Source organism: Hypanus sabinus, chromosome 21 (genome assembly GCF_030144855.1).
Source record: "Hypanus sabinus isolate sHypSab1 chromosome 21, sHypSab1.hap1, whole genome shotgun sequence".
Taxonomy (NCBI): Eukaryota; Metazoa; Chordata; class Chondrichthyes; order Myliobatiformes; family Dasyatidae; genus Hypanus; species Hypanus sabinus.
In genome coordinates, this window is record NC_082726.1 from 30860326 (window position 1) to 30888009 (window position 27684).

The following is a 27684-nucleotide window of genomic DNA, read 5'->3' on the forward strand; positions in this document are numbered from 1 at the left end:
GGATTAAAATGATATATAAAGCTCCTATTGTTACTGTTGTCACTAATAACCGTAGGTCTCCTTTTTTTCAGCTATCATGGGGGACAAGACAAGGTTGTCCATTAAGTCCTTTGTTATTTAATTTAATATTATAACCCTTTGCTATTGCTCTTCGTGAAGCCAAAAATATTCATGGGATTTTTGTGAATGAGACCATGCACAAGATCTCTCTTTAAGCTGATGATTTATTGGTGTATATATATCTAAGCCTGAAGAATCTATTCCTGCTTTGCTAAAATAATTTGACAAATTTGGAGATTTTTCAGGATATAAAATAAATTTTAGTAGAAGTGAATTACTTCCTTTAAATGAATCTGTCTCTATATATATTTCTTTTAAAGTTACGGATTCTTTTAGATATTTAGGTGTCATAATTACTAAAAAAAATATAAGGATCTTTATAAAGCCAATTTTCCTCCTTTAGTGGACTCTATGAAGTACTCATTTAGTAGATGGAGACCACTTACATTTTCACTTGTTGGTCGTATTCATGTAGTTAAAATGATGATTTTACTAAAATTTCTATACTTATTTCAGAATATTTCTTTTTTTTTGACTGAGAAGTTTTTTGATCAGATTGATTCTATTATTTTATCTTTTATTTGGGATAATAAAAGACCAAGAATTAGTAAATGTCTTTTACAAAAGTTGAAAAAAGATGGAGGTCTCACTTTGCCTAATCTAGGAATGTATTATTGGGCAGATAATTTGCGATATATGTCCTTTTGGTTATATTAGGGTGATAGGAATGATCGGACAATTTGGGTAGTCCTGAAACTGAGAGCTGTGAAACAGTTTTATTTAACCTCGTTATTAGGAGTTGCTCTACCTATACAATTAGCTAAAGTTGCTAATTTAAACCTAAATCCTGTGGTTAAGTACTCATTACAAATCTGGCTCCAGTTCTGCTATTTTTTTAATCTTAAAAAATTTAAACTTTGTCGTACAATTTATTGCAATTACTTCTTTAAACCTTCCTGGAGTGATCCAATTTTTTTAATTTGGAAAAATAAAAGTATCAATTCTTTTTTGGATTTATTTAAAGAAGGCAGATTGATGTCTTTTGAACAATTAGTCAATAAATATTCTCTCTTATATTCACACTTTTTACAATACCTTCAAGTTAGACATTTTTTACAAAAATATTTAAGTAATTTTCCTTACATATTAGAGGCTGACTTGTTAGATACTATTATTAATATGAACCCTTTGATGAAAGGTTCTATTGGAAGAATTTATAATTTATTATTACAATGGGATAAGCGTCCTTTACTTAAGATTAAATAGGATTGGGAAAAGGAACTCAATTTGACTTTTATATGGGAGGATTGGTCGTGGATTCTGAAGCTGGTTAACTCTCCTTTGACCTGTGCTAGTCATTCGCTGATTCAATTTAAAATTGTACATCGTTACCATTTGACGAAGGAGAGACTTTCTAAAATATTTCCCAATGTTGACAAGTATTGTGATAGATGTAAAACTGAGATAGCTACATTGACACATATGTTCTGGTCATGTTCTATTTTAAAACAGCTTTGGAAGTCAGTCTTTTCGACAATTTCTGAAGCACTCAGAATCCAATTACAACCTAATAAATTGACAGCGCTTTTTGGAATAATTCCTCAAAATATCCACGGTATTTCTGTGTCTGACCAACATGTTATTGCGTTTGTTGCATTGGTAGCTAGGAGGGCCATCTTGTTGAAATGGAAGGCGATATCAGCTCCTACTTTGTCACAATGGTTATCTCAAGTGATGCTGTGTCTTAGCTTGGAGAAAATTAGAAGTCGAACCTTTGAACCTTTATTTGATTTTGAGAATCTATCTGACAGATATATTTGATTGTGTAATATTAAGTGTAATTGTTTTTTGATATATCTTTCTGTTCTGTTGGTGGTTTGATGTTTATTTTTAGAAGCTTTCTGTATGACGCATGGCTCCGGGGTTTTTTTCTCTAAACTTTTTTGCTTAGTAGGGTATTTTTTTATTCACAAAAATTTTCAATCTTTAAGATAATTTTTTATTTTTCGAGGCATTGTTTTATTACTTCGATGTATCTGTGTTATTTTTGAATAATAATAATAATAATAATAAAAGGATTTGAAAAGATCTTATCATATCTTGAGATCTCCCCTCCAGACTCCAGCCTGATAGGTCCCCTCTCCTGCACTTTCCACTTCTATCTCACCTCAAGATCCACAAACAGGTCTGACCCAGTAGACCCATTAATTCTGCCTGCTCCCACCCCACTGAGCTGATCTCCTCATAGCTCAAAACAAATTGCTGGAGGAACTCAGTGGGCCAGGAAGCATATGTGGTGGGAAATTGACAGTTAATGTTCCAAGATGAGACCCTTCACTTGGACTGACACTGCTTGACCCGCTGGCTTCCTCCAGCTGTACGCTTAAGCTCCAGGTTCCAGCATCTGCAGTCTCTATTTATATTCTCATACCTTGATTCTACCCTGTGCTCCTTTGTCTAATCCCTGGCTCCTACATGCCAGACACCTCACATACCCGCCATCATTATGATAAATTCAGATTCCTCAGCTCCTATTGCCTCATCTCTAGTGTCCAGTCCCATCCAGATCCCACCATCATGCACCTCCACCTTGCCCATCAGGAAGGTCTCAAAGCCCTCCTGACCTTTCCTGCAGCAAAGATCCAACCAGTTCCCCTCCACCAACACTCTCATCCAGTGGCTGAACTTATTCTTAATCTGAACAGCTTCTCTTTTAACACCTCTCATTTTCATTTGTAGAAAATGAAAGGTGTGGCCGTGGACACTTGCATGGGGCCTTAGCTATGATTGTCTTTTCATTACAAACAGTGTTTGTTCCAAACCAATTCTCCAACTGACATCCTTGACATCAATGGATCTGGGGTCGAGAGGGTAAACAGCTTTAAGTACCTCAGCATACACATCACCGAGGACCTCACGTGGTCTGTACACACCGAATGTGTGGTGAAAAAGGCACAACAGCGCCTCTTTCACCTCAAACTGTTGACAAAGTTTGATACAAGGGCACAATTGAGAGCATCCTGACTGGCTGCATCACTGCCTGATATGGGAACTGTACCTCCCTCAATCACAGGACTCTGCAGAGACGGGTGCGGACAGCCCAGCGCATCTGTAGTTGTGAACTTCCCACTATTCAGGACATTTACAAAGACAGGTGTGTAAAAAGGGCACAAAAGATCACTGGGGACCTGAGTCACCCCAAACACAAACTGTTCCAACTGCTACCATCCAGGAAATGGTACCACAGCATAAAAGCCAGGACCAGCAGGCTCCGGGACAACTTCTTCCACCAGGCCATCAGACCGATTCATTCATGCTGACACAACTGTATTTCTGTGTTATATTGACTTTCCTGTTTTACATAATATTTATTATAAGTTACTATAAATTGCACATTGCTCATTTAGACAGAGATGTAACTGAAGATTTTTACTCCTCGTGTATATGAAGAATGGAAGTAATAAAGTCAATTCAATTCAATTCTTTTGCCATTAAATCCATGATGGCACTGGTGCTGCTTCCGACATCAATTTGTCAATGTTAGCACCTTTGCTACTAACTTCCACCCTATCTCAAATTCACTTCGACTGTTTGACAAATTCTCTTCCTGTTTTATGTTCTGCCTCCATCTCAGAGATAACCTATACACTGATATTCATAAACCCCCACAGTAAACTGGACTACATCTCTTCCCACTCTCTTTTGTAAGACACCCACACCCTCTTGGTCTTTGTCTTTAGCTGCCAACACTGTCTTTCTCCCAGTTTCTTCTTCTCTGCCACATCTGCTGTCACAATGAGGCCTGCTGTTCCAGGATATACGGTATGTCTTCTTTTTTTCTGGAAACTTGGCTTCTGTGTTGACGGAGCCTGATCTCAGTCTCCTCTGTCTCTGAGATTTCTGCTCTCACCCACCTACCTTCAGACAGAATAGAGATAGAGTCCCCTAGTCCTCACCTTCCACTTTAGAAGCCTCTGCATCTTGCCCATCATCCTTCATCAAGTTCACCAGATGTGACGAGATCCCACCACCTCGTCTCCACCTCTTTCTGTCTTCTGCAATGATCACTTTGTCTCCTGACTCACTAGTCCATTCATCCCTCCTTGACCCCATTACTTTCCTCAGAAGCTTGTTCTTACACCTCTTCCCTCATCACGATCCAGAGATCTCAACAGTGTCTCCATGTCAGGAAAAGATTCTCAGGCACCTTCCGTATACTTGACTACAGCATGCAGTGCTCTTGATGTAGCCTCCCCTACGTCAGCGGGGACTATGTACAGTCTGGGCAACCAATTCACAGAGCAACTGCACTCTGTCTGCAGTGTCCAGTTGCATACTATTTGATTTCCCCTTCCCGTTCTGGCCATCCTCAGCTTTCTCCACTGCCAGGGAGAGGCATAATCTAACCTGGAAGAACCAAACCTTGTATTGCACCTGGGTCATCTACGACCCACTGGAAAGAAACTCCAAATTTTTCAGTTATGGGTAATCCTCACCTCCAGTGTGTCACCTTTACACCCTCATTCCAGCAGTCCCATTGCCTCCTCCAGCTCCACCTGTTTTCGTCCCCCACCTCTCCTAGTTCCACTCATCTGCAACCCACACAGTTCACCCATACTCTCTCTGGTTCCACTTGCCCTTCACCTCTGTCCTAATGACTCCCATTATCAGATTCCAGCTCTAGTTGCCTTTGTGTCCCTGCTCATGGCCCTCCATTCTCGATCTCCACCTTCCCCTTCCTTCCCACACTTGGTTCCAAATGCCTTTTTCTTGTTGGCTGCCACCTATCATCTATTTGCTTGTGTCCCCCACTCCATCTCCTCCCCTAGCCAGCTCCATCTGTCGTCGTCCTTGACCTCAACCCACCAGTCACCATGGGCTCCTGTATCAGCCAGCACTCCCCCTCCCCTCTTTATACTAGCCAGATCCCCCTTGCACTTTCACTCCTGATGAAGGGTTGCGATGCAAAACACTAATCCCGATGCTGCTCAACACTAATCCCGATGCTGCTCAACCCGCTGGGTCCTTCCAGCAGCTTGTCTCTTGCTGCAGGAAAACACGCGGTGTTGGGGCCTCAGGGAGAGAGGTCAAGTCACTATCCCAGTCAACGATCACGTAAGCAAGTTGTGTGACAGACAGCTCAACTGCAGCCCCTCCCAAGTTGAACAGTCATTGGATCAGCCTCGTCCACGAAGACAGTTTAGTCTTGAAGGTTAGATCACATGGGAGCTAGGGAAAGTTAGGGAGCAGAAGATGATGGTAGAAGGCTGTTTATCGTACTGGGGGCCCCTGATCAAGAGTGTGTCACGGGTGGATCCACTGTTTGTTGTTTGGATGGGAATATTCAATATATAGGCCTGCAGATGACCCTAAAGCAAGTAGTATTGTAGACGGGAAAGAGGTTATCAAAAATTAGAGGGCTCATGATCAGCTAAGTCAGTGGACCAAGGACTGGCAAATGGCTTTCAATTCAGATAAATGTGAGGTGCTGTATTCTGGGAAGACAAATGAGGTTAGGACTTTCACTGTGAATGGTAAGGCCCTGGAATGCAAGGAAAACAAGTACGAGATGCCCTTACTGTGTGATGAAGCAGGGGTTTAACATGCTGACCTTTATCAGCCACGGGACATTACGGTGCAGTTGTGCATGATATTGGTGAGGCTGCACCTGGAGCAATGTGAGCAGCTTTGCGTACTCTGTTACAGGGAAGATGCCGTTAAGCAGTGTGGAGAAGATTTATGAAGATGTAGCCAGGGCTTGAGGGCTTCATTCCCTGTACATACTCAGATTCTGAAGGGTGACATCACATGATGTAAACATTCCCAGGGAAACGGAATCTAACACCTAGAAGACATAGGTTTAAGGTGAGAGGAGAAAGACTTGAAATGGGCCTGAGGGGGACTTTCTTCACACAAAGGGTTGTAAGTTATATCAAACAAGCCGCCAGGGAAAGTGTTTGAGGCAGGTACAATAACGATATTTCAAAGGTGCTTCTACAAGTACATGAATAGGAAAAGTTTAGATCAGGAGTTCCCAATTTGGAGTCCATGGAGCTCTTCCTCAATGGTATTGGTCCATGCATAGAAAAGGTTAGAAGCTCCTGATTTAAAGAGATATGGGACAAACGTTGATAAATAGGGCTAGCATCATGGGCTGCAAAGACCAGTTAGACTGAAGGACTCACTTCTGTGCTGTATGACTCTATGAACCCCTAGCATTCAACATTCATGTCCTGCCAAAGGGTCTCGGCCCAAAGTGTCGACTGTACTTTTTTTCCCATAGATGCTGCCTGGCCTGCTGAGTTCCTCCAGTACTTTGTGTGTGTTGCTCAGATTTCCAGCATCTGCAGATCTTGTCTTGCTCGACATTTATGTCTGATTGAAGCTTACGTTAAGCGCACCACACAGTGAAACATCAAAGAAACCACAATCCACTTGAACAATACAATCAAAGCACCAGATCAGGAAGGTGCGAGTTTCATTTGTTCACATCAACCCACCACCTGAATCACAAGCATAACAGCAAACATTATTGTGTCTACATTAGTCGAGTTAATCTGAAACCCAAGAATGTACGTGGATCCAAGCCAGGGAAAGTAATCATTGACACAAACAAATTGGATGGTGATGTAACCCAGGTAGGTTGTTCTTCATGAAGAAACGATGTGTGAGAGACTATCATGGTTAATAGCACAGGAACTCATCCTTCTGTTTAATGCATCAATGGTGACCATCAAGTACACCGATTCTATCTTCCAGCTCCCGCTCACTAGCTTCCGGATATCAACCATCCCCGAGGTGAGAATATTCTTCCTCTAATCCCCTCTAACTTTTTATGTTAAACTGCTGTACACATAACCAAAATACTTCTCCCAGGACACATCCTGACAAATCTCCTCTGCACCCTTTCCAGTGCAACTACATCCTTTCTATAGTGAAGTGACCAGAATGGCACACAGTACTCCTGTAAGGATAACTAATTATTTATATAGTTAATATTTTACATAGTTAATGGTTAATGTTTTTTGTAGTTAATACATACTAATAATGTACGTAGTTAATAGTTTTTCATAAACTTCCCTGCTCTTAGATTCAATGCTCTGGCCAATAAAATGAAGTATCCAATTCCACTGTCTTCAGGAATCTTAGGACATTATGATCTAGGTCCCTCTGTTCCTCAGTACTTCCCACTCACTGTATATATTTCAGCCTTGTTAGTCCTTTTGCATTACTCCAATTCTTCAGGGCTAATTTCCATCAGCCACTGTGAGCAAACATTTGTGATGATTGTAGGCTGCTAGGCAGCTGGACTGAAAAACAGAACTGCATTTCCATAGTGTCTTTCACAGCCTCAGAATCCCCTGAAGAACTTAACTGTAAACAGACTTTTGAGGACGTGTCACTATTATTCTTTATTCAATTGTGCTGAATTTTCAATTAGTGTTCAATTTCTACATACAGTAGCAATCTCCTGCAATGTTCAGATAATCTGATAATCAGATAATCTGCAGTTAGTTAAATTGTTATATGGATAATCATCATCTGTGATAATGCCAGTACATTTCTGAGGAACAGTAGCCCAAATCACTGACATTCACCCAGGAATATTCAGGGTGAGCGTTGCGGTCACAGCGCTGTGTGACATGATGTCGGACTCGTAACGTAGTACAACCTCCTAGAACACAACCTTCTTGAGTGCAGCTTAAACCTGCAGCAATCTGACACAGATTTAAGAATGTGACTGAGTCACAGTAAAAGAACTAAAAGGTCTTGGTAAACAATAAATTATTTTCTGAGCTGTGGCCAATGACATGGGAAACAAAGCAACTCAATTCATTCAGCAAACTCCCACAATCTAGAGCACAGTCTGTGTCCTGTATTGAAGATGGACTACTGTCAGAGACTTCTGGATTCTTTTTAGGGCTGACTGTGAAGATAAAACATGACCCACATTGTAGGCTTCTTGAAGCATGTCTTCTCAGGCAGTACAGCACTGTGGTCCTGCCTTGAGTTGTCAGACGAACTTCCGTTCAAAGCTCGCTTGCGTTATAATGAAGACAATCTAACCGGCAAGTTCACAGTTTGCATACGTCGAGGACAGTAATGGCAGACGGGATTCTGGTTGATGACTCTGCTGAAGGGAATTAGCGTTTGATTCTGATCTTGGTCAATTTCAGCTCAAGAGCAGTCAGATAAAATAATTAAAATCCATTTGCCCACCAAGAAGCATAACATTAACACCCATACAATACATCCAGCCATTGTTCTTATCCTAGAAACCCAGATGCATTCTAAAGTATCATCATACAAAGACTCAGCCTCCCTGCTGGATGGTTTCTCTCAACAAGGCTCACGGCAGACCCTGCCCTCTTCCAACACTTTCCCCACCCCAATGCAGATTTCACTTATTCAGCAGTCAGCTCTGCCAACCTCAAGCACCCACTCATCATCCAGGCTCAGCCACTGACGCAACCACAAATTTATTCTTTCACATCTTTGTGACTACATGGTCGACGCAAGCAAACTTTCATTCTCTGACACCCACTCTCAGTGTTAGTTCAGGTGGAAGTAAACCAGAGGCAGGGGCATGAGAGGGGCAGAAAAGTACTAGATGGAGGAGTTGGGTGACAGTTGGCTTGTGCAGGGCGAAAGCAGTGGGCTGTGACCACTCAGATTTGAGCTGAAGCCTGGCACCTGTACTAATTGCACAGTTATAGAGAAAGCAGACTCATTAAAAGTTTGTTTGGGTCATGTTGCTCCACCACAGAGGCACTTCAAGACCACAGTGACTATCTTTTTTCGCCAAGATTTCAAAAGAATAATGTCACCTGATGCAGAAAACAACATAAGTTCCAGTGGTTTATAAAAGCTGAAAACTATCACAATTGAATTTTTGATCATGTTAAATAGTGTAAGGCAGCCTAATTTCTAAGCCAGAGTAATTTTCTCAATGTACAGTACTGTGCAGAGTTCTTAGGCACATACAGTATATAGAGCTAGGGTGCCTTACGTTTTTGCACAGTACTGTACTTGTCAACGTGGAGTGGAGAGTGAGTTTGCAAATCTGGCAGGAGCAAAGTATATTGGGAATGGCGAGGGTGGAGCACAACGGGAGGGGTGTGGGACAGGTGGCAGAGAAGGAGTGCCAGGGGTGTTAGGGGCATGGGTGCAGATACGCCCAGCCCCAAGACACCAGACTAGGTCATTTGATTCCAAACAGTAATTAATTAATCATTACAGAATCTCTCTCGTGCTACCCACTCCCTCCACTCTCCTTTCCCAACCATAACCCTCTGCCCCCTTCCCACTCTTAAGTCCACAAAAGGATCAGAATCAGGTTGATCATCACTCATGAAATTTGTGGGGTTCTTTTTTGCAGGAATACTGGCAATACATAAAATTACCACAGCATTGTGCAAAAGTCTTATATATGTGTGTGTGTTTATATCTATACAGCACTGTATGAGCGATGAAGCACTCCCTTGGTAGTGACAACACAGGTAGATGATGAATTATAGAATCCTAAAATAACATAGCATGGAAGCAATCCCTTTGGCCCATCTTATCCATGTCACCCACCAAGCTGCTCCCATATGCCCATGTTTGGCCCATAACTCTCTAAACTTCGAGCAAAGTTAGAGGTGGAGGGGTACGCTTCTCAAGCAACATCTCATGGCTCCCAGGTATGATGACCCTGGCCTGCCCTTGCTCACCTGGCTTGGAATATTAAACAGTGAAATGCCACTTGTATTACCTGCTACGGGAGTTCACGTCAGCTATTCTGACAGTAGCCTACATGTCGCCTCAGGCAGATGTCAAGCCTGCACTCAATGAACCCTACTCCATGGTCAACAGCCTTGGAACAGGATACCCTGAGACCTTTTTATCATTTCTGGTGACATCAAACAGGCCAACTTCAAGCACATCTCCTGTCCCACCAGTGGTTCTGGACCATTGCTATACAAATTACTTAGCTACAACCACCATTCCGTCACACAATTTGTTACATCAGACGACTGGCTGTGCTCCTTCTCCCTGCACACAAACAGAAGGAGAAACATGAGCATCTGGTACGGAGAGTTGTCCAGTGCTGGTCTGAGGAAATAAAGAAACTTGGAGCTGGTCGATTGGTCCGTGTTCAAAGACACTGCAGCCAGCCTTTACGTCACCACTATCATGGACTTCATCAGCAATTGTGTCAAGGACTGTGCACCAAAGAGAACAAGACAGGAGTTCTCAAACTAGAAATCATGGATGAACTAGGAGATCCACTCCCTACTAGATCTGCAACATTCAGATCAAGTAACCCTGACCTTCAAAGGAAATTCGAATTACAACCTTCCTAAAGCTCTCAGTGATACCAAGAGACAATACCAGTCCAAAATCGAGTGTCAAACCAGTTATCTGTTGTGGCAGGGCTTTACAACTGGTTACAAAGTAAGTCAGGCAGCATCTCTGGCCACAGCATATCCTTTCCCAACAAGCTTAACTCTTTTGTGCATGCTTAGATAAGAAGGGATTTGAAAGTCACCACCCACTACTCCCTTTGCAACTGGATCGTGGACTTGCTGCCCAAATCTGAACATCAGAGAGAACTTTGACAACTGATGTTATATCTTTGTCTGTACCAGCTGCATTGATCTCAGTGAGGTTGTCTGTGTCAGACATGACAAGGCTACGTGTTCATAAACACTGCAAACTGTGCGTTGCACCAGCCACCTTACACATCTACACAAGCGACACAACAGAAGCTTGGAAAACTAGGATCAAAAACACTAGCATTCGGGGACCAATGACTGAGAAGACAAGGAACCAATAGCAATCCGAGAGCATGTACAATGAGGTCACAGGCACTGCTTTCAATTTTCAGAAATGTCACTCTGCAAACTGATACTAAATTCATTAATGGGACAGATGTCACTCAGGGTGAGCTTGTAATGTCACAGGGAAGCACCAGATTACTCTCTACCATGGTCAGAGCAATGGCCAAGTCACGGTCTGGGGAATGGATAGTCAAGGTCTTAGAAATGGCCAGGTCACTCCCAGTCCTGGTCCAGGGAATGGCTGGGTCACTTCTGGTCATGGTCCAGGGAACAGACTTCACTCTCAGTCACAGTCCAGGGAATGGCTGGGTCCCTCCTGGTCACAGAGTGGGAAACTGCTGTGTCACTCCTGGTAATAGTCTGGGAAACAGTTGTTTACCCCTAGTCATGCTTCAGAGAACATCCTCCCCCTTTATGGCTTTGAACTTCTCTCTCAAATCTTCCCTTAACCTTCTGCTCTAACTGTCTATTATTTCAGTATTTAACTTTGCCCATCAGCTAACAGACATTGTTCTCAGATGTTTGTGGCCATATTTGGCTAGTTTAAATCCACTGCAAACATTGAACTGCTCACCTGGCACATGAATTCCACCGGGTTGATGGCATTGTTCAAGAGATTTTCAATTTCTTCCATGTCAGTGTAGTAGATTAAAGATGCTGAACATATTTTCAAATCTCCAGAGTAAACAGTGAGTGAAACCAATCCAGGTGACATATCTGTCCAACATCAAGAGAAGTTACATTTCTAAAAAGAAAGACCAGTGCATAGGAATGCTACTCATTTTAACAAACCATTTTACGGTGCAATAGCTATTTTAGAGTTTGTTGTTGAAATGTTGCTTGATGTAACAAATATGTTGTTTTTCTCTACTCTTGTGTACAGAAAAGTATATTTAACAATCTCGAATCTTGAAGGTATAATTCCGCCTTATATTTTCGGAAATTATTTTGGGGATGAGGGGTTTGTATGTTGTGGTAAGTCACTAAATGTTTAAAAATGTTACCTCAGGAACAATGTGTTGAAGTATCTTCAGATACAAGATCATGAGTGAATGGAGCAAGGACTTCAATAACTATTTATCTAATTACCTCTGATAATTAAGGCAACAATAATGACAGCACAGAATCTAGTGACAGGTGTAAATCGTAATATATCACACAGAATACAGTCGACACACTAGATATCACTGGAGCCCAAAAACCAAATAAGATCCAGATGGTGTGTAATCTGAGGGGGTGAACAAACAGGACACTGGACCCACATGGATGAACCTTTTGGCTCCAGTGAGATGATGGGACCAATGAACCAGAGAACAAATTCAAGGCATCTTTGTTTAACATCCCTAACTTATGAGAGCCAGTTAGTGAACGAGCAAGGGAAAGCTAGCTACACAAATCTCCTCACAGCGAACATTCTTCTGTTGTGCGAGATGGTGGCTGTGAGAAGTTAAAGTTCCTGCATTTGTAACAATTTACTAAAGACTAAATTTCAGAATTTTTTTTCTAACACGCTGCTCGTGCGTAGGCTGGTACAATGATCAGCTGGGAAGTGGTGGGCTGCGATGCGTGTTTCTGTTCTGCAGTGCTCTACAGATCTATAACAATCTCTTCCATCATGAATAATTCACTGAAAACAGTCCCACAAAGGACCTGAGCCCACATCTGCTGGGTATTTCATGTTACCGTCAGGGCCCACATAAACCACAGGCCTTACTTCATTTATTTTCAGGCTTATACTCCTCATGTTAAATAACAGAAAACAAGATTCAGAAAAGAGATGTTAACAATAGCCAGCACAAGTTCAAGATTTATTGAAAATGTGTTGCAGATTTTTCTGCTGCTGTAGTGGTGATACACTTGTGTATTAAGGTTTTGGCTTTATTCCTGTCAGTAATAATGCATCAAGAGGTGAAGGAGGAATTGTGCAAATTACTAGCTTCAAGATGAGAAATAAAACCAAATGCGACCATAAGCTCAAACCACACTTGGCCATTTTGGGCTCTTGCTCCCAAACCTGATCCATACCTGGTGCATTCGCTGTCAGGGTGTACTCGTTAACAAATAATGCAGGGACTCGGACTGACTTCTTATCCATCGTAAAGTCCATTTCATTTTTTACTTTGCTATCCAGTTTAACCTTTAGAATAACAAAAACCGGCTGTGGCACCTGAAAATTAAGCATAACATTATGGACATCATGACCTTGACAATGAATTTCCAAAATGTTGCTCTCTTTGCTGAGGACAATTAGAATGTGTGGCCCCAGTTATTTTACGAGGCAGAATACCCAGTTACACTTTACATATGAACAAATAAAATGGCCCTTGAGTCAGTGAAACCATTGCTCATCCTTTATCTTAGCCTTCCTTTCTCTCGCATTCTAAACTCCTCAATTCTTTTCACATCTAAAAATCTGTCACTGATTTGAACAGAATCACTGACTGGACTTCCACAGGATTCCAGATTCATTACCATCTGACTGAGCCCTAACTCCAGCCAGGGGAAATATTATTCCTGCTGACACCCACCCTGTCAAAACCCATGAGATTATTTCAAGGTTACATAGAAACATAGAAAATAGGTGCAGGAGTAGGCCATTCAGCCCTTTGAGCCTGCACCGCCATTCAGTATGATCATGGCTGATCATCCAACTCAAAACCCTGTACCTGCTTTCTCTCCATACCCCCTGATCCCTTTAGCCACAAGGGCCATATCTAACTTCCTCTCAAATATAGCCAATGAACCGGCCTCAATTGTTTCCTGTGGTAGAGAATTCCACAGATTCACCACTCTCTGTGTGAAGAAGTTTTTCCTCATCTCAGTCCTAAAAGGCTTCCCCTTTATCCTTAAACTGTGACCCCTCGTTCTGGACTTCCCCAACATTGGAAACAATCTTCCTGCGTCTAGCCTGTCCAATCCCTTTTGAATTTTATACGTTTCAATAAGATCCCTCCTCAATCTTCTAAATTCCAGTGAGTATAAGCCTAGTCGATCCAGTCTTTCTTCACATGAAAGTCCTGCCATCCCAGGAATCAATCTGGTGAACCTTCTCTGTACTCCCTCTATGGCAAGAATGTCTTTCCTCAGATTAGAGGACCAAAACTGCACACAATATTCTAGGTGTGGTCTCACCAAGGCCTTGTACAACTGCAGTAGAACCTCCCTGCTCTTGTACTCAAATCCTTTTGCTATGAATGCCAACATACCATTTGCCTTTTTCACTGCCTGCTGTACCTGTATGCCCACCTTCAATGACTGATGTACAATGACACCCAGGTCTCGTTGCATCTCCCCTTTTCCTAATCGGCCACCGTTCAGATAATAATCTGCTTTCCTGTTCTTGCAACCAAAGTGGATAACCTCACATTTATTCACATTAAATTGCATCTGCCATGAATTTGCCCACTCACCTAACCTATCCAAGTCACCCTGCATCTTCTTAGCATGCTCCTCACAGCTAACACCGCCACCCAGCTTCGTGTCATCCACAAACTTGGAGATGCTGCATTTAATTCCCTCATCTAAATCATTAATATATATTGTAAACAACTGGGGTCCCAGCAATGAGCCTTGCGGAACCCCACTAGTCACTGCCTGCCATTCTGAAAAGGTCCCGTTTACTCCCACTCTTTGCTTCCTGTCTGCCAACCAATTCTCTATCCATATCAATACCATACCCCCAATACCGTGTGCTTTAAGTTTGCACACTAATCTCCTGTGTGGGACCTTGTCAAAAGCCTTTTGAAAATCTAAATATACCACATCCACTGGCTCTCCCCTATCCACTCTACTAGTTACATCTTCAAAAAATTCTTTAAGATTCGTCAGACATGATTTTCCTTTCACAAATCTATGCTGACTTTGTCCGATGATCTCACCTCTTTCCAAATGTACTATTATCACATCTTTGATGACTGACTCTAGCATTTTCCCCACCACCGATGTCAGACTAACCAGTCTATAATTCCCCGGTTTCTCTCTCCCCCCCTTTTTTAAAAAGTGGGGTTACATTAGCCACCCTCCAATCCTCAGGAACTAATCCAGAATCTAAGGAGTTTTAAAAAATTATCACTAACGCATCCACTATTTCTTGGGCTACTTCCTTAAGCACTCTGGGATGCAGACCATCTGGCCCTGGGGATTTATCTGCCTTTAATCCCTTCAATTTACCTAACACCACTTCCCTATTAACATGTATTTCCCTCAGTTTCTCCATCTCACTAGACTCTCGGTCCCTTACTATTTCCGGAAGATTATTTATGTCCTCCTTAGTGAAGACAGAACCAAAGTAGTTATTCAATTTGTCTGCCATATCTTTGTTTCCTATGATCAATTCACCTGTTTCTGACTGTATAGGATCTACATTTGTCTTGACCAATCTTTTTCTTTTCACGTATCTATAAAAGCTTTTACAGTCAGTTTTTATGTTCCTTGCCAGCTTTCTCTCATAATCATTTTTCCCTTTCCTAATTAAGCCCTTTGTCCTCCTCTGCTGGTCTCTGAATTTCTCCCAGTCCTCAGGTGTGCCGCATTTTTTTTTGCTAATTTATATGTTTCTTCTTTGGACTTGATACTATCCCTAATTTCCCTTGCCAGCCACGGGTGCTCCACCTTCCCTGGTTTATTCTTTTACCAAACTGGGATGAACAATTGTTGTAGTTCATCCATGTGATCTTTAAATGCTTGCCATTGTACATCCACCGTCAACCCTTTAAGTATCATTTGCCAGTCTATCTTAGCTAATTCATGTCTCATACCTTCAAAGTTACCCTTCTTTAAGTTCAGTACCTTTGTTTCTGAATTAACTATGTCACTCTCCATCTTAATGAGGAATCCCACCATATTATGGTCACTCTTACCCAAGGGGCCTCGCACGACAAGATTGCTAACTAACCCTTCCTCATTGCTCGATACCCAATCTAGGATGGCCTGCTCTCTAGTTGGTTCCTCGACATGTTGGCTCAGAAAACCATCCCGCATACATTCCAAGAAATCCTCTTCCTCAGCACCCTTACCAATTTGGTTCACCCAATTTATATGTAGATTGAAGTCACCCATTATAACTACTGTTCCTTTATTGCATGCATTTCTAATTTCCTGTTTAATGCCATCCCCAACCTCACTACTACTGGTAGGTGGCCTGTACACAACTCCCACCGCGTTTTCTGCCCCTTAGTGTTATGCAGCTCTACCCATATGGATTCCACATCCTCCAGGCAAATGTCCTTCCTTTCTATTGCGTTAATCTCCTCTCTAACCAGCAATGCTATCCCACCTCCTTTTCTTTCCTGTCTATCCCTCCTGAATATTGAATATCCCTGGATGTTGAGCTCCCATCCTTGGTCACCCTGGAGCCATGTCTCTGTGATCCCAACTATATCATATTCATTAATAACTATCTGCACATTCAATTCATCCACCTTGTTACGAATGCTCCTCGCATTGACACACAAAGCCTTCAGGCTTGTTTTTACAACATTCTTAGCCCTTATACAATTATGTTGAAAAGTGGCTCTTTTTGCTTTTGCCCTGGATTTGCCTGCCTGCCACTTTTACTTTTCACCTTCCTACTTTTTGCTACTACCTTCATTTAACACCCCTCTGTCTCTCTGCACTTGTTCCCATCCCCCTGCCACATTAGTTTAAAGCCTCCTGAACAGCAGTAGCAAACACTCCCCCTAGGACATTGGTTCCGGTCCAGCCCAGGTGCAGACCGTCCTATTTATACCTGTCCCACCTCCCCCAGAACTGGTTCTATTGCCCCAGAAATTTGAATCCCTCCCTCTTGCACCATTTTTCAAGCCATGTATTCGTCTGAAATATCCTCCTATTTCTACTCTGATGAGCAAGGTTCAATTATATCACTTCTTTTCAACTCATTCTTTCAACTCAGGAGAGTGTTAGTTAAACTCGTATCACCCAGACAAACCCACAAACCTGTACACCACCCCTGCTGCACCTCCCAATTCCTTTCTTCACCCTCCATCACCCACAGCCTCCTCAGTTTCACAGCACCCCAATGATCCACTCACTGTAACTCCTGCTCAATCACTTCCCCACCACCTCTGTACCCTCGTTACTCACTCCTTAACTTCACTTCTCCTCAGCGCACTCCTCTTCATCCTCAACATTCAGTTCCTCTTCCTCACCTATTCCCTCTCTTGTTTCTTCCCCCTCCACCACCCCTCTATTTGTCTGCCACCATCATTCTTTTCTCAATCTCATCCTCCTTTCATTAACTCTCCAAAACCTCACTTGACCTCCTCATCCATCTTCTGTCATCACACCCCTCCTCCTTCTGTGAGCTTCTGCTTTCTGGTTCATGGTGTGTGCAGATTCCTACTATGACCAGTTGCTCCAGGTGAGCAGCCGGTAGCGTTCTCCCTCGGCTGAGACTGTCAACGTGTGCACCTCAGTGACCTACCCCACACTGGATCCTCTCTGGTAAAACCTTCACCATGTTTTCAAGATGCTCTGCAGTAGATGACAAATGTGAAGCCTCTGTCGATTTTGCCAAATTCCTCTGTACTTCGCATTTATAATCTCCTTCTGATTCAGTTGTATCAAGACCAGAGTCTCTGCTGTTGCCTGGGAAGATAAAAAGTCCACGCGTTAATTTGCTTTAGAAATTGGCACAACCATTGCAACAAATGACGAAGACATCCACGACAATAACTTTATCTCTCTGCTCAATGTCCACATCAAAACTTTAAACTGACTGTAAATCAACCCACATGCAAATAAAATTCACACTTCGACCTCCCACACGATTCCAGTGAAGCCCGAAGTCACCTTTCTCTGCCCATCTTACTGCTTTAGGACTCAATGTTGAATTTGACTATTTCATCAGATAACCAGCCTTCGCTATTTGTGTCAGAACAGTCTAGTCCTGATGGTAGGTGATCCGAAGTATTCACCTTGCTCGTTTCTCCACCAATGCTGAATACTTCCAACATTCCAGCTCTCCCTCATTTCATATCTTTCAATTTTTGATATCAATATATATCTGAATAATCAATTCAAGTTATTCCAGTAACTGCAGCATTCTACATCACAGAGTTCTATCACTCTGACTGTGGAGCTCCGCAGATGCTGCCCGACCGGCGGAATTCTTTCACCATCCCGTTTTCTCTTTCCAGATCACAGCGTTTACTTGTCTCTGGTATCAGTGATTTTAGTATACTCTGTTCACATTCCTGCCAACAGTTCAGTTCCTATGAACAAGCATTCGTCACCCTCTCTCAGATGACACCGACAGTATTTATAATGCCCAGACATTCCCATCAGACAAGTTCCTGTTTCCCTCTTCTTTCCTCCCTGAAAGATAAAGTACATCCATAGAACCATTGAACATCACAGCACAGAAACAGGCGCTTCGGCCCTTCTTGACTGTGCCAAACTATTTTTCTGCCTAGTCCCACTGACCTAAACCTGGACCATATCCCTCCATATACCTCTCATCCATGTATCTGTCCAAGTTTTCCTTAAACGTTAAAAGTGAGGCCGTATTTACCACTTCATCTGGCAGCTCATTTCCCACTTTCTCATTTCTGATTCAAAGGTCATATCTACCTGAAACAATATCTCTGTTTCTCCCACACAGACGCTGTCTGACCTGAATGTTTTCAGCTTTGCCAGCTCTTAATTCAGACACCCAGCAGTTTTCTTGATTTTCAGTAACAAGCAGGATAAATGTCCTTCCACCTGAATATCAGGTCTGTCTTTGTAAATAGAGGTAACGGTATACTCGAATCAGCATAGCGTGCATCAGGAAATCGTAAGTGGCCTTCACTTGTGAGTCGTTAAAGTTAAATAAACCCGAATACACTTTCAGAATCTGTTTGCAGTGGCAGTTCCCCATTTTTGCAATAAGCGAATCTACAAGACAGAAGTTTTCTACTTTTCATTTTCCAGTCATTACAAATAGTTCCAGAATGACATGCATTTTTTTTAAACAGCTTTGCATGTGCCTGAAACCAGAGACATGGGACTGGATGGCATCTTACTGGGGCGTGGAGGGGGCAAGCAGCTGGGGGGACAGGGTGGTGAGGGGCTTAGTATCAACAAGACAAAGAAGATGGTGATCACCTTCAAGAGAACTTGCAGCACACACACTCCTCTACCTTGGCGGCATGGCAGTGGAAGCTATGAGCTGCTTCAAACGTCTGGGAGTGCCCATCTCGCACAAACTCTCAAGGTCTCAGAACACGTTCTACACGGAACGTGAGGAAAGCTCACCAATGCCTCTGCTTTCAGAGGAGGCAGAAGAGAGCTGGACAATGCACATCCATACTCACATCATTCGGCATGTGTGCAGCAGGGGCATCACCACATGGTATGCAAACTGCACTATGGCAGACAGTGAGGCTCTACAACGAGTGGTTAAAACTGCCCAGTGCCTGCCCACCATCAAAGACATACTGTATATACATAAAATTGACGGTAACATCATAAAGGATCCCACCCACCCTGCCTAGGGACTGCTTGCCCACTCCCAACAGGAAGGAGGCTACACAGCCTCTATGGCAGGACCACCAGACTGAACAGTAATGTCTAATCAGCAGCCCCACCCACTATCATTACCTCTACAGACTCCCCTGTGCCTAGTGCCACATACATTCAATCGATGTCTATAAACTATCTTATGCATCTATATTTATTATCAAGTCAAGTCGCTTTTTATTGTCATTTCGACCATAACTGCTGGTACAGTACACAGTAAAAATGAGACAAAGTTTTTCAGGACCATGGTGCTACATGAAACATGAACAGTACAAAAAATACACTGAACTATGTAAACCAACACAAAGACTACACTGGACTACAGACCTACCCAGGACCGCATAAAGTACACAGAACAGTGCAGGCATCACAATAAATAATAAACAAGACAATAGGCACAGCAGAGGTCAGTAGGTTGGTAGTCTGATGGCTTGGGGGAAAATCTGTTACATAAATAAACAGCCGAATGGCAGCATCCGGGATTCTGTCCGTTTCTGTACTCCCGCCGAGTATTTTGTTGCCACAGATGTCGTCTGATTTAATGTCCATTGGAGAGCAGAATGGACGGGAGGGCTGGCCGGCTAGGGCTTGCTTTTCCTCTTCCTGTTTTTCCAGCATTTACATCACTTTCCTACACACCAGGAACAATTAAGTAGTCAATTAACTGACCAACCCGCATGGCTTTGGGATGTGGGAGGAAACCAGAGCACCCTGAGGAAACCCTTGAAACCCAGGGAGAACAGGAACAAGTCCATGGAAGACAGCACTGGAGGTCAAGATTAAAATATCATCTAGAAATGCAGTAATTAACCAGAAAGTGTCATGGAATATAGATAATTACACTGGGAGGATAAACGCTGATAGCTGTGCTAAAACTATCCAAAACCAAGGTTAGACCTGGCCTGGAGCTCAATGTGCGGAACTGGCCACTGCAAATTAGTGGGTTCATTGCACCAATTGGCCTGGAGCGAGTGAGGCAAAATGAGGGTTCTCCACATAATACCAAGCCTTCAAGGGTTTAATTTCAAAGAGAAATTGCAGAAACACAGAGTGAGGAGTTAGGGATGAGTTTAATGATGTTTTCAAGATATTGAATGGTATTCAGAAGTAAATAAGATCTATTTCTGCTATTTGGGCCGTCTGGGTTGAGAAGACAATCTTAACACACCTAAAGGGAGGCTGAAAGATAATAACACTTTCAAACTGATGCTAAATTAGATACAAATTTTAAAGCTGAAATTAAATTAAATTATTTTGGTCATGAACTGCTTGAGAAACATGAAGAGAAAACATAGTTCAATGAAGATTTATACTTGTATGACATTTTGCTTTTGTCCTGCATTGCTATCTGCATTTTCAGCTCATTCCCATATTGTACATTTGCCCTCATTTCTGAGTAACTAACAAGAAACAAACCAGACCAAGGTTTCAATAATATTATCCAATATCAACGTCATAAAGTTTCCCAAAAAGGGGAAGTAAAATTTACGACTGCACTAGAAAATAATCTGTACACTCACCTGCATATACCACACACTCACAGAATTCCCTAAAGAGCTTCAGACTAACTACAAGACCAGAGATGTGGCTGCTTTTAACTTGAAGAAATTTGCAAATAACCCACTTACATAAGAATTTCACCACCACGAGTTACATCTGCTGAAACCCCTTTAGTTGGTTGTCATAGAGCCATCTCCGAAAGATCAGAGATTTAATATCTGTCAGTTCCAAATGAACTTGAGTTAGTGCATTGTGTTCCACTGGAGTGACATTTACTTCATCGTCCAGGATAAGATAATCTGCGTGGCCCAGCCCAGCACGGTGCATTTCAGCACAGACAGCCCTCCAATTATTGTGATATTTGAACAAAGTCTCCGGAGAGGCACTGAATCTTGTGATACAGTAGTATTTATTCTTCACAATAATTCTGGAGGTACTTTAGTAGCGCCTCCCAAATCCAGAAGTACATCACATTTTTATATCCTTAAGATCAAAGGTGACAGTAGCTAATACAATACAATTCAATAGTTACAATAACATTGCTTCCTTCAAAACTTTGGTTTGACAAATGGTTCCTTTGAAATACATAGAGGAAACACACTGTAATTGAGAAGACACCTCTGAAGGTCCTAGCACCTTTGGGAGAAACAAATTAATACAAATATTCTAAAAAAAATTTTGACAACTAGGAGTGAGACACCCAAAATTAATGTTGTCAGGGCTGTCTTTGAGTACACAAAGAAGTGCCTGAAATGCCGGATTGCCAGATACAGTGCCAACAGCTCCCAGTTGAAAGCACTGTACTTGAGTTTGGGTGGTCGTAGGTGCTTGCTGAAGAATGCCAGGGTTTGCCAGTGCACCTTGATGAGCTACTCCAGCACCCCACCGACTGCGATGTCGGATGCGTCCACTGTGAAGGCGGTCGGAACGTCCGTTCTGGGGTGCACCAGCATCGCGGCATCTGCCAAGGCTTCCTTGGCATAACGAAAGCGGCCGCGGCCTCCTCGTCCCAAGTAATGTCCTTGCCTTTACCCAACATCAGGGTGTACAAAGGACGCATGATATGGGCTGCTGAGGGGAGGAAACGGTGGTAGAAGTTCACCATACCAACAAACTCCTGCAGGCATTTGACCGTGTTGGGCTGGGCAAAGTGGTGGATCGCGTCTACCTTGGCGGGCAGAGGTGTTGCCCCGTCTTTGGTAATCCTGTGGCCCAGGAAGTCGATGGTATCGAGACTGAACTGACATTTGGCCAGGTTGATCGTGAGGCCGAAATCACTCAGGTGGGAGTAGAGCTGGCGGAGGTGGGACAGATGCTCCTGACGACAACTGCTGGCTGTAAGGATGTCGTCCAAACAAATGAAGGCAAAGTCCAGGTCGCATCCCACCGCATCCATTAGCCGCTGGAACGTCTGTGCAGCATTCTACAGGCCGAATGGCATTTGGAGGAACTCGAACAGGCTGAACGGGGTGATAAGTGCTGTTTTGGGGATGTCTTCAGGGTGCACTGGGATTTGATGGTATCCCCGGACGAGGTCTACTTTGGAAAATATTCTTGCCCCGTGCAGGTTTGCTGCAAAGTCCTGTATGTGCGGCACTGGGTAGCGGTCTGGAGTTGTGGCCTCGATCAATCTGCGGTAGTCGCCGCATGGTCTCCAACCCCCAGCTGCTTTGGGCACCATGTGCAGGGGGGAGGCCCATGGGCTGTTGGACCTCTGTACGATCCCCAATTCCTCCATCCTCTTGAACTCTTCCTTCACCAGGCGGAGCTTTTCCAGGGGAAGCCTTGGTGCGTGGGCGTGGAGGGGTGGTCCCTTGGTCGGGATGTGGTGCTGAACCCCGTGCCTGGGTATGGCTGCCGTGAACTGCGGTGCCAGAATCGATGGAAAGTCCACCAGGATTCTGGTGAATTCGTTGTCCAACAGTGTGATGGAGTGCAGGTGTGGGGCCGACAACTTGGCTTCACCCAGGGAGAACGTCTGGAAAGTCTTGGCATGGACCAGTCTTTTCCCTTGCAAGTTGACCGGCAGACTGTGAGCTCGCAAGAAGTCTGCCCCCAGGATTGGTTGGGCCACCGCGGCCAGTGTGAAGTCCCACGTGAACCAGCTGGCACCAAATTGCAGCTGCACTGTGCGGGTGCCATAGGTCCATATCGTGCTGCCATTTGCGGCCCTCAGGGTGGGTCCTGGCTTCCTGTTGCGGGTGTCACACCCCGTCGGGGGCAAGACGCTGATTTCTGCTCTGGTGTCGACCAAGAAGCGGCGTCCCGACTGCTTGTCCCAGGCATACAAGAGGCTGTCCTGGTGGCCAGCCGCCATAGTCATAAGCGGCAGCTGGCCCTTGCAGGGCGGGCGACAACAGCGGGCTTTTGTGCCCCACCGCTGGTGGTAGAAACACCACTGTTTACTGGCCTCCTCACTCCTGCCTCTGTATTGTGTGACCTGCCGGGCCTGGTCTGGTCCGCTGTTGGGCGCGTGGCCTGGTAATCTGACCGATGGATGCCACGCTCTCCTTCTTGGCTTTCTACAGCACATCTGCCCGGGCCGCCACCTTCCAGGTGTTGCTGAAATCTGCGTTAGCCAGCAGCAGATGTATGTCCTCGGGCAATTGCTCTAGGAACGCTTGCTCAAACATGAGGCAGGGCTTGTGTCCGTCAGCCAGGGCCAGCATCTCGTTCATCAATGCTGATGGCAGTCTGTCTCCCAAACCGTCCAGGTGAAGCAGGCAGGCACCCCGCTCACGCCGTGAGAGGCCAAAGGTCCCAATGAGCAGTGCTTTGAATGCTCCATATTTGCCTTCTTCCAGGGGTGACTGTAAGAAATCCGCAACCTGGGTGGCCATCTCCTGGTCAAGGGCACTCACCACGTGGTAGTAATGCGTGGAATCAGAAGATATCTGCCGAATCTGGAACTGGGCTTCTGCTTGGCTAAACCACACGCGTGGTCGCAGCGTCCAGAAAGTCGGCAGTTTCAGTGAAACTGCATGAACAGATGAAGAGTCGGTCATCTTTGGTCCAAATCCCGTTTGGACCGTCGGGGTCACCTATGTAGCGATGTACTACATACAGAGCTAGAGACAACGACATGCAGTCGGTAAGTCGTTCCGAGACTAGTTTATTTAAACTTCGCGGCGCTGGCATTTAATCCCTAGTGCCCGCCCTCTCCGAGCGGAAATGACGTCAGAGGTGCATTACCAAAGTCTCCCCCTACTCGCTGGCTATTTGTGAGCCGGTTCGCCTGCGCAGAAAGTGGGACGCCACAAGCTCACAAAAACTATTGATTGCCTATATCTGTGACCACGTTTGATAGCTAAGTGACAACATCTGTCTGGCCTACCAGCTTGAACTCAGTCAGAATGGTGCAAACAAATTAGCCATGTTGTCTGCTTTGATGCAAGTCAATTGACACAACCCCATTGTCTTAATGTTTGACAGTTGCATATGCTATCTTAGTCTATAGGCCAGTTTAACTTCAATTAACTGCTCACAATTTACAATAAAAACTAGTTGCAGGCGTCCTGAACTTGTTTACATTTACAGTAAGAACTGAAGATTAGTTCTTGTTTGAATCAATATCTGCTATATCCACCTAATGCCAAAGTACTACCTAAACCACTCACAATGGTCTTGACAGCCAGTGAGGCCCTGACTTCAGGCTCACCATCCTTATCAACTGCTACAACAAATGAACATCTTTGACCTTGAAAACAATTCTTGCTCATTGAAAATAAAATACTAAAAGCATTACAGCCAACACAAAATGTTTTTTAAATGTTCAGAATAAAATAAATATACGCATTCAAAATTTGAAAGAGAAAAAAAAACTTTATTTGCAATCCTCCCAGAAACTTACTCCTCCATTCACTTTGCTGGGACCATTGTACAGGTGCCAGATATAATCTACAGAATCATCTTCCAGCCTAAAAGCAGAGGCAGGCACTGACACATGAAGCACATGAGCGGTTGAGAAGTGGGTAGATGGAATAAAATGTGGAATTATGTGAGGTCTCCCACTTTGGTTCAGAGAAGGAGAGCAGATAATAACTGGTGAGAGGATGGTTAACATTGATGCCAGTAGGAATCTGAAAGCGCTTGTACACAAAGCACTGGTGCACCAAGTGACTAGGAGGACAAATGGTGTGGTAACCTTTACACAGAGGAGTTTGATTACAGGAGACAGAAAGTCTTTACAATTGCAATGGGCCTTGGGAAGGTTGAAGGTAGAGTACACTGCGGAGCTTTGGTTTCCTTAGTTAAGAAACGAGTAACTTGCCATTAAGGAACTGCACAGAAGATTCAGTAGATTGGCTGACAGTATGGAGAGATCACTGCATCAAGAAAGAATGAATAGTCTAGATCTGAGTTCCCTAGAGCTGAGAAGAATGAGGGATTCCAATAATATTTAGAGAACTGTTGAATAGCTAGACAGTCCAGAGGAATTGAGAAAGTTTGCCCTGAATGAAGAGTCCAGGAATGGGACAAAATTTATGTGTAAGGGGTTGGCCACTCAGGACTGAGGAGAGAAGAGATTTCTTCACTTGGAATGTGGTGAACCTTTATGATGGAGGACTGTGAGTGCTCAGTTATCACATTCACTACCATCTGAAGTGGATGGGTCTCTACATATTAAGGGGACCTGGAGATACAGGGATAGTACAGGAATATGGGTCTGAGATAATTTTGATGAATGGCATAATAAATTCAAAGGGCCAGATGGTTGCCTCCTGTTTCTTGTCTTAAATAATTTATTGTTAAGATAGAAACAGAATAAAAGAACAGGAACAGGCCTTCAAGCTTATTCCATTATTCAACATGATCATGGTTAGTCTTCAATCCCAATACCACAGTCTTGCTCTCTTTTGATGCCCAGGGATGCCACTTGTGGCTAGAAACCTGTCCGCCTCATTCTGAAATATATTTAGCCACTTGGCCTATGTAACTGTCTAAAGTATAGAACTTAACAAGCTTACCACCATCTGAGTAAACATACTTCTCCACTCCTCAGTCCCAAATATCTAACCGTTGGCCTAAGACTTTGACAGTGGTTCAAGATTCTCCAGCAAAGTGAAACACCTCACCTGTGTCTAGCCTGTTGAGAACTGTCGGGGTTTTGTACGTTTCACTGAGATTTACTCTTCAGTGAACCATCAACCCACCATCCTAGCAATCAGCCCGGGAAACCTTTATTGAATCCCTCTTTGCCAGCACATCAGAATCAGATTTAATATCACTGGCAGGTGTCGTGAAATTTGTTGACTTTGCTGCAGCAGTACTATGCAATACATAATAATTGAGAAAAAGGACTGTGAATTACAGTATATATAAAATAGTTAAATTAAACAAGTCGTGCAAAAATAGAAATAAAGAAATGGTAAGGCAGTGTTCATGGGCTCAATGCCCATTCAGAAATCAGATGGCAGAGGGGAAGAAGCTGTACTTGAATCATTCAGTGTGTGCCTTCAAGCTTTTGTATCTCCTTCCTGATGATGGTAAGGTATGACCGAGGTGAAGGGGGTCTAATGATGGATGCCGCCTTTTTGAGGTATTGCTTGTTGAAGATATTCTGGATAACATGGAGTCTAGTGCTCATCATGGACCGGACTAATTTTACAACTCTCCACTGTGGTGATCAACACTACCCACAATATTCCAGGTGTGGTTTCGGCCGAGTCATGGACATAGATTGTGAAGAGCTTGTGCCCATCCACTGATCCTGGTAACCCCCATAAACACCCTAAAAGACCCCATTATCCCGACTGTTTCGTTATCAACCAGGTTGCAACCCATGCTAGAATATCACCCCAAATCCTAAGTGCTTGATATTTTCATCACACATTTTTAGTGGGACCTTATCAAGAGAGTAAATTGCAGAACGCATCTGGCCCCTACTCTACTGGTTATACAGTCAGACTCTGCTCTAACTCCTGACACAAGTTTGCAGATGAAACAACTGTCGTGGCCCAAATCTCAAATAATGTTGAGTCAGTGTACAGCAAGGCAATTGAGAGCTCAGTGCCATGATATCAGCAAAACAAAAGAGCTGGTCATTGACTTCAGAAAGTGGGTGTTGCACATGCTCCTGTCAGCATCAATGGTGTTGAGGACGAGTCGATTGAGCTTCAAGCTACTAGGAGAGAACATAACCAATAGCCTGTCCTGGTCCTACATGGGCTTTGTGGCCAAGAAAGCTTATCAATAGTTCTACTTCCTCAGGAGACTTAAGGAATTTGGCATGTCTTTGTCAACTCATACCAATTTTTAATCATGTACCACAGAGATCCTACCCTATCTGGTTGCATTATGGCTTTTCATAGTATTTGTTCTGCAACTGATCACAAAAAATTGCAGAAAGTTGTGTGGACCCAGCTCAGCACAAACAAACAAGAAAATCAAATCACAAACAAGAGAAAATCTGCAGATGCTGGAAATCCGAGCAACACACACAAAATGCTAGAGGAACTCAGCAGGCCAGGCAGCATCTATGAAAAAAGTACAGTTGGTGTTTCGGGCCAAGACCCTTTGTCAGGACCTTTGAAGGTTTTTGGCCCAAAACATTGACTATACTTTTTTCCTTAGGTGCTGCCTGGCCTGCTGAGTTCCTCCAGCATTTTGTGTGTTTTACTATATAATGGTTGCCTAGTATGTTAGGATGGACTCTGGTTCTCACAATCTACCTTAATATGATCTTGCACTTTATCACTTACCTGCATAACACTTTCTCTGTAGCTGTTACACTTTATTCTACATTGGGTTATTAGTTTACTTTGTTCTGCCTCACTGCACTGTGTAATGATTTGATCTG

At 43.5% G+C, this 27684-nt stretch overlaps 1 protein-coding gene across 3 annotated transcripts in view; it reads right to left on the minus strand.

Annotated features, from left to right (window-relative positions):
* The window catches only part of pik3ap1 (phosphoinositide-3-kinase adaptor protein 1), a 139194-nt gene that overhangs the window by 58337 nt on the left and 53173 nt on the right, over positions 1–27684 (minus strand). For all 3 annotated transcript variants that reach the window (XM_059946228.1, XM_059946229.1, XM_059946227.1), the window contains exons 3-5: positions 17308–17471; positions 12909–13050; positions 11458–11600 (exon numbers count right to left, since the gene is read on the minus strand). In XM_059946228.1, the coding sequence (XP_059802211.1) occupies positions 11458–11600; positions 12909–13050; positions 17308–17471 (449 nt within the window). The remainder of the gene's footprint in view (positions 1–11457; positions 11601–12908; positions 13051–17307; positions 17472–27684) is intronic.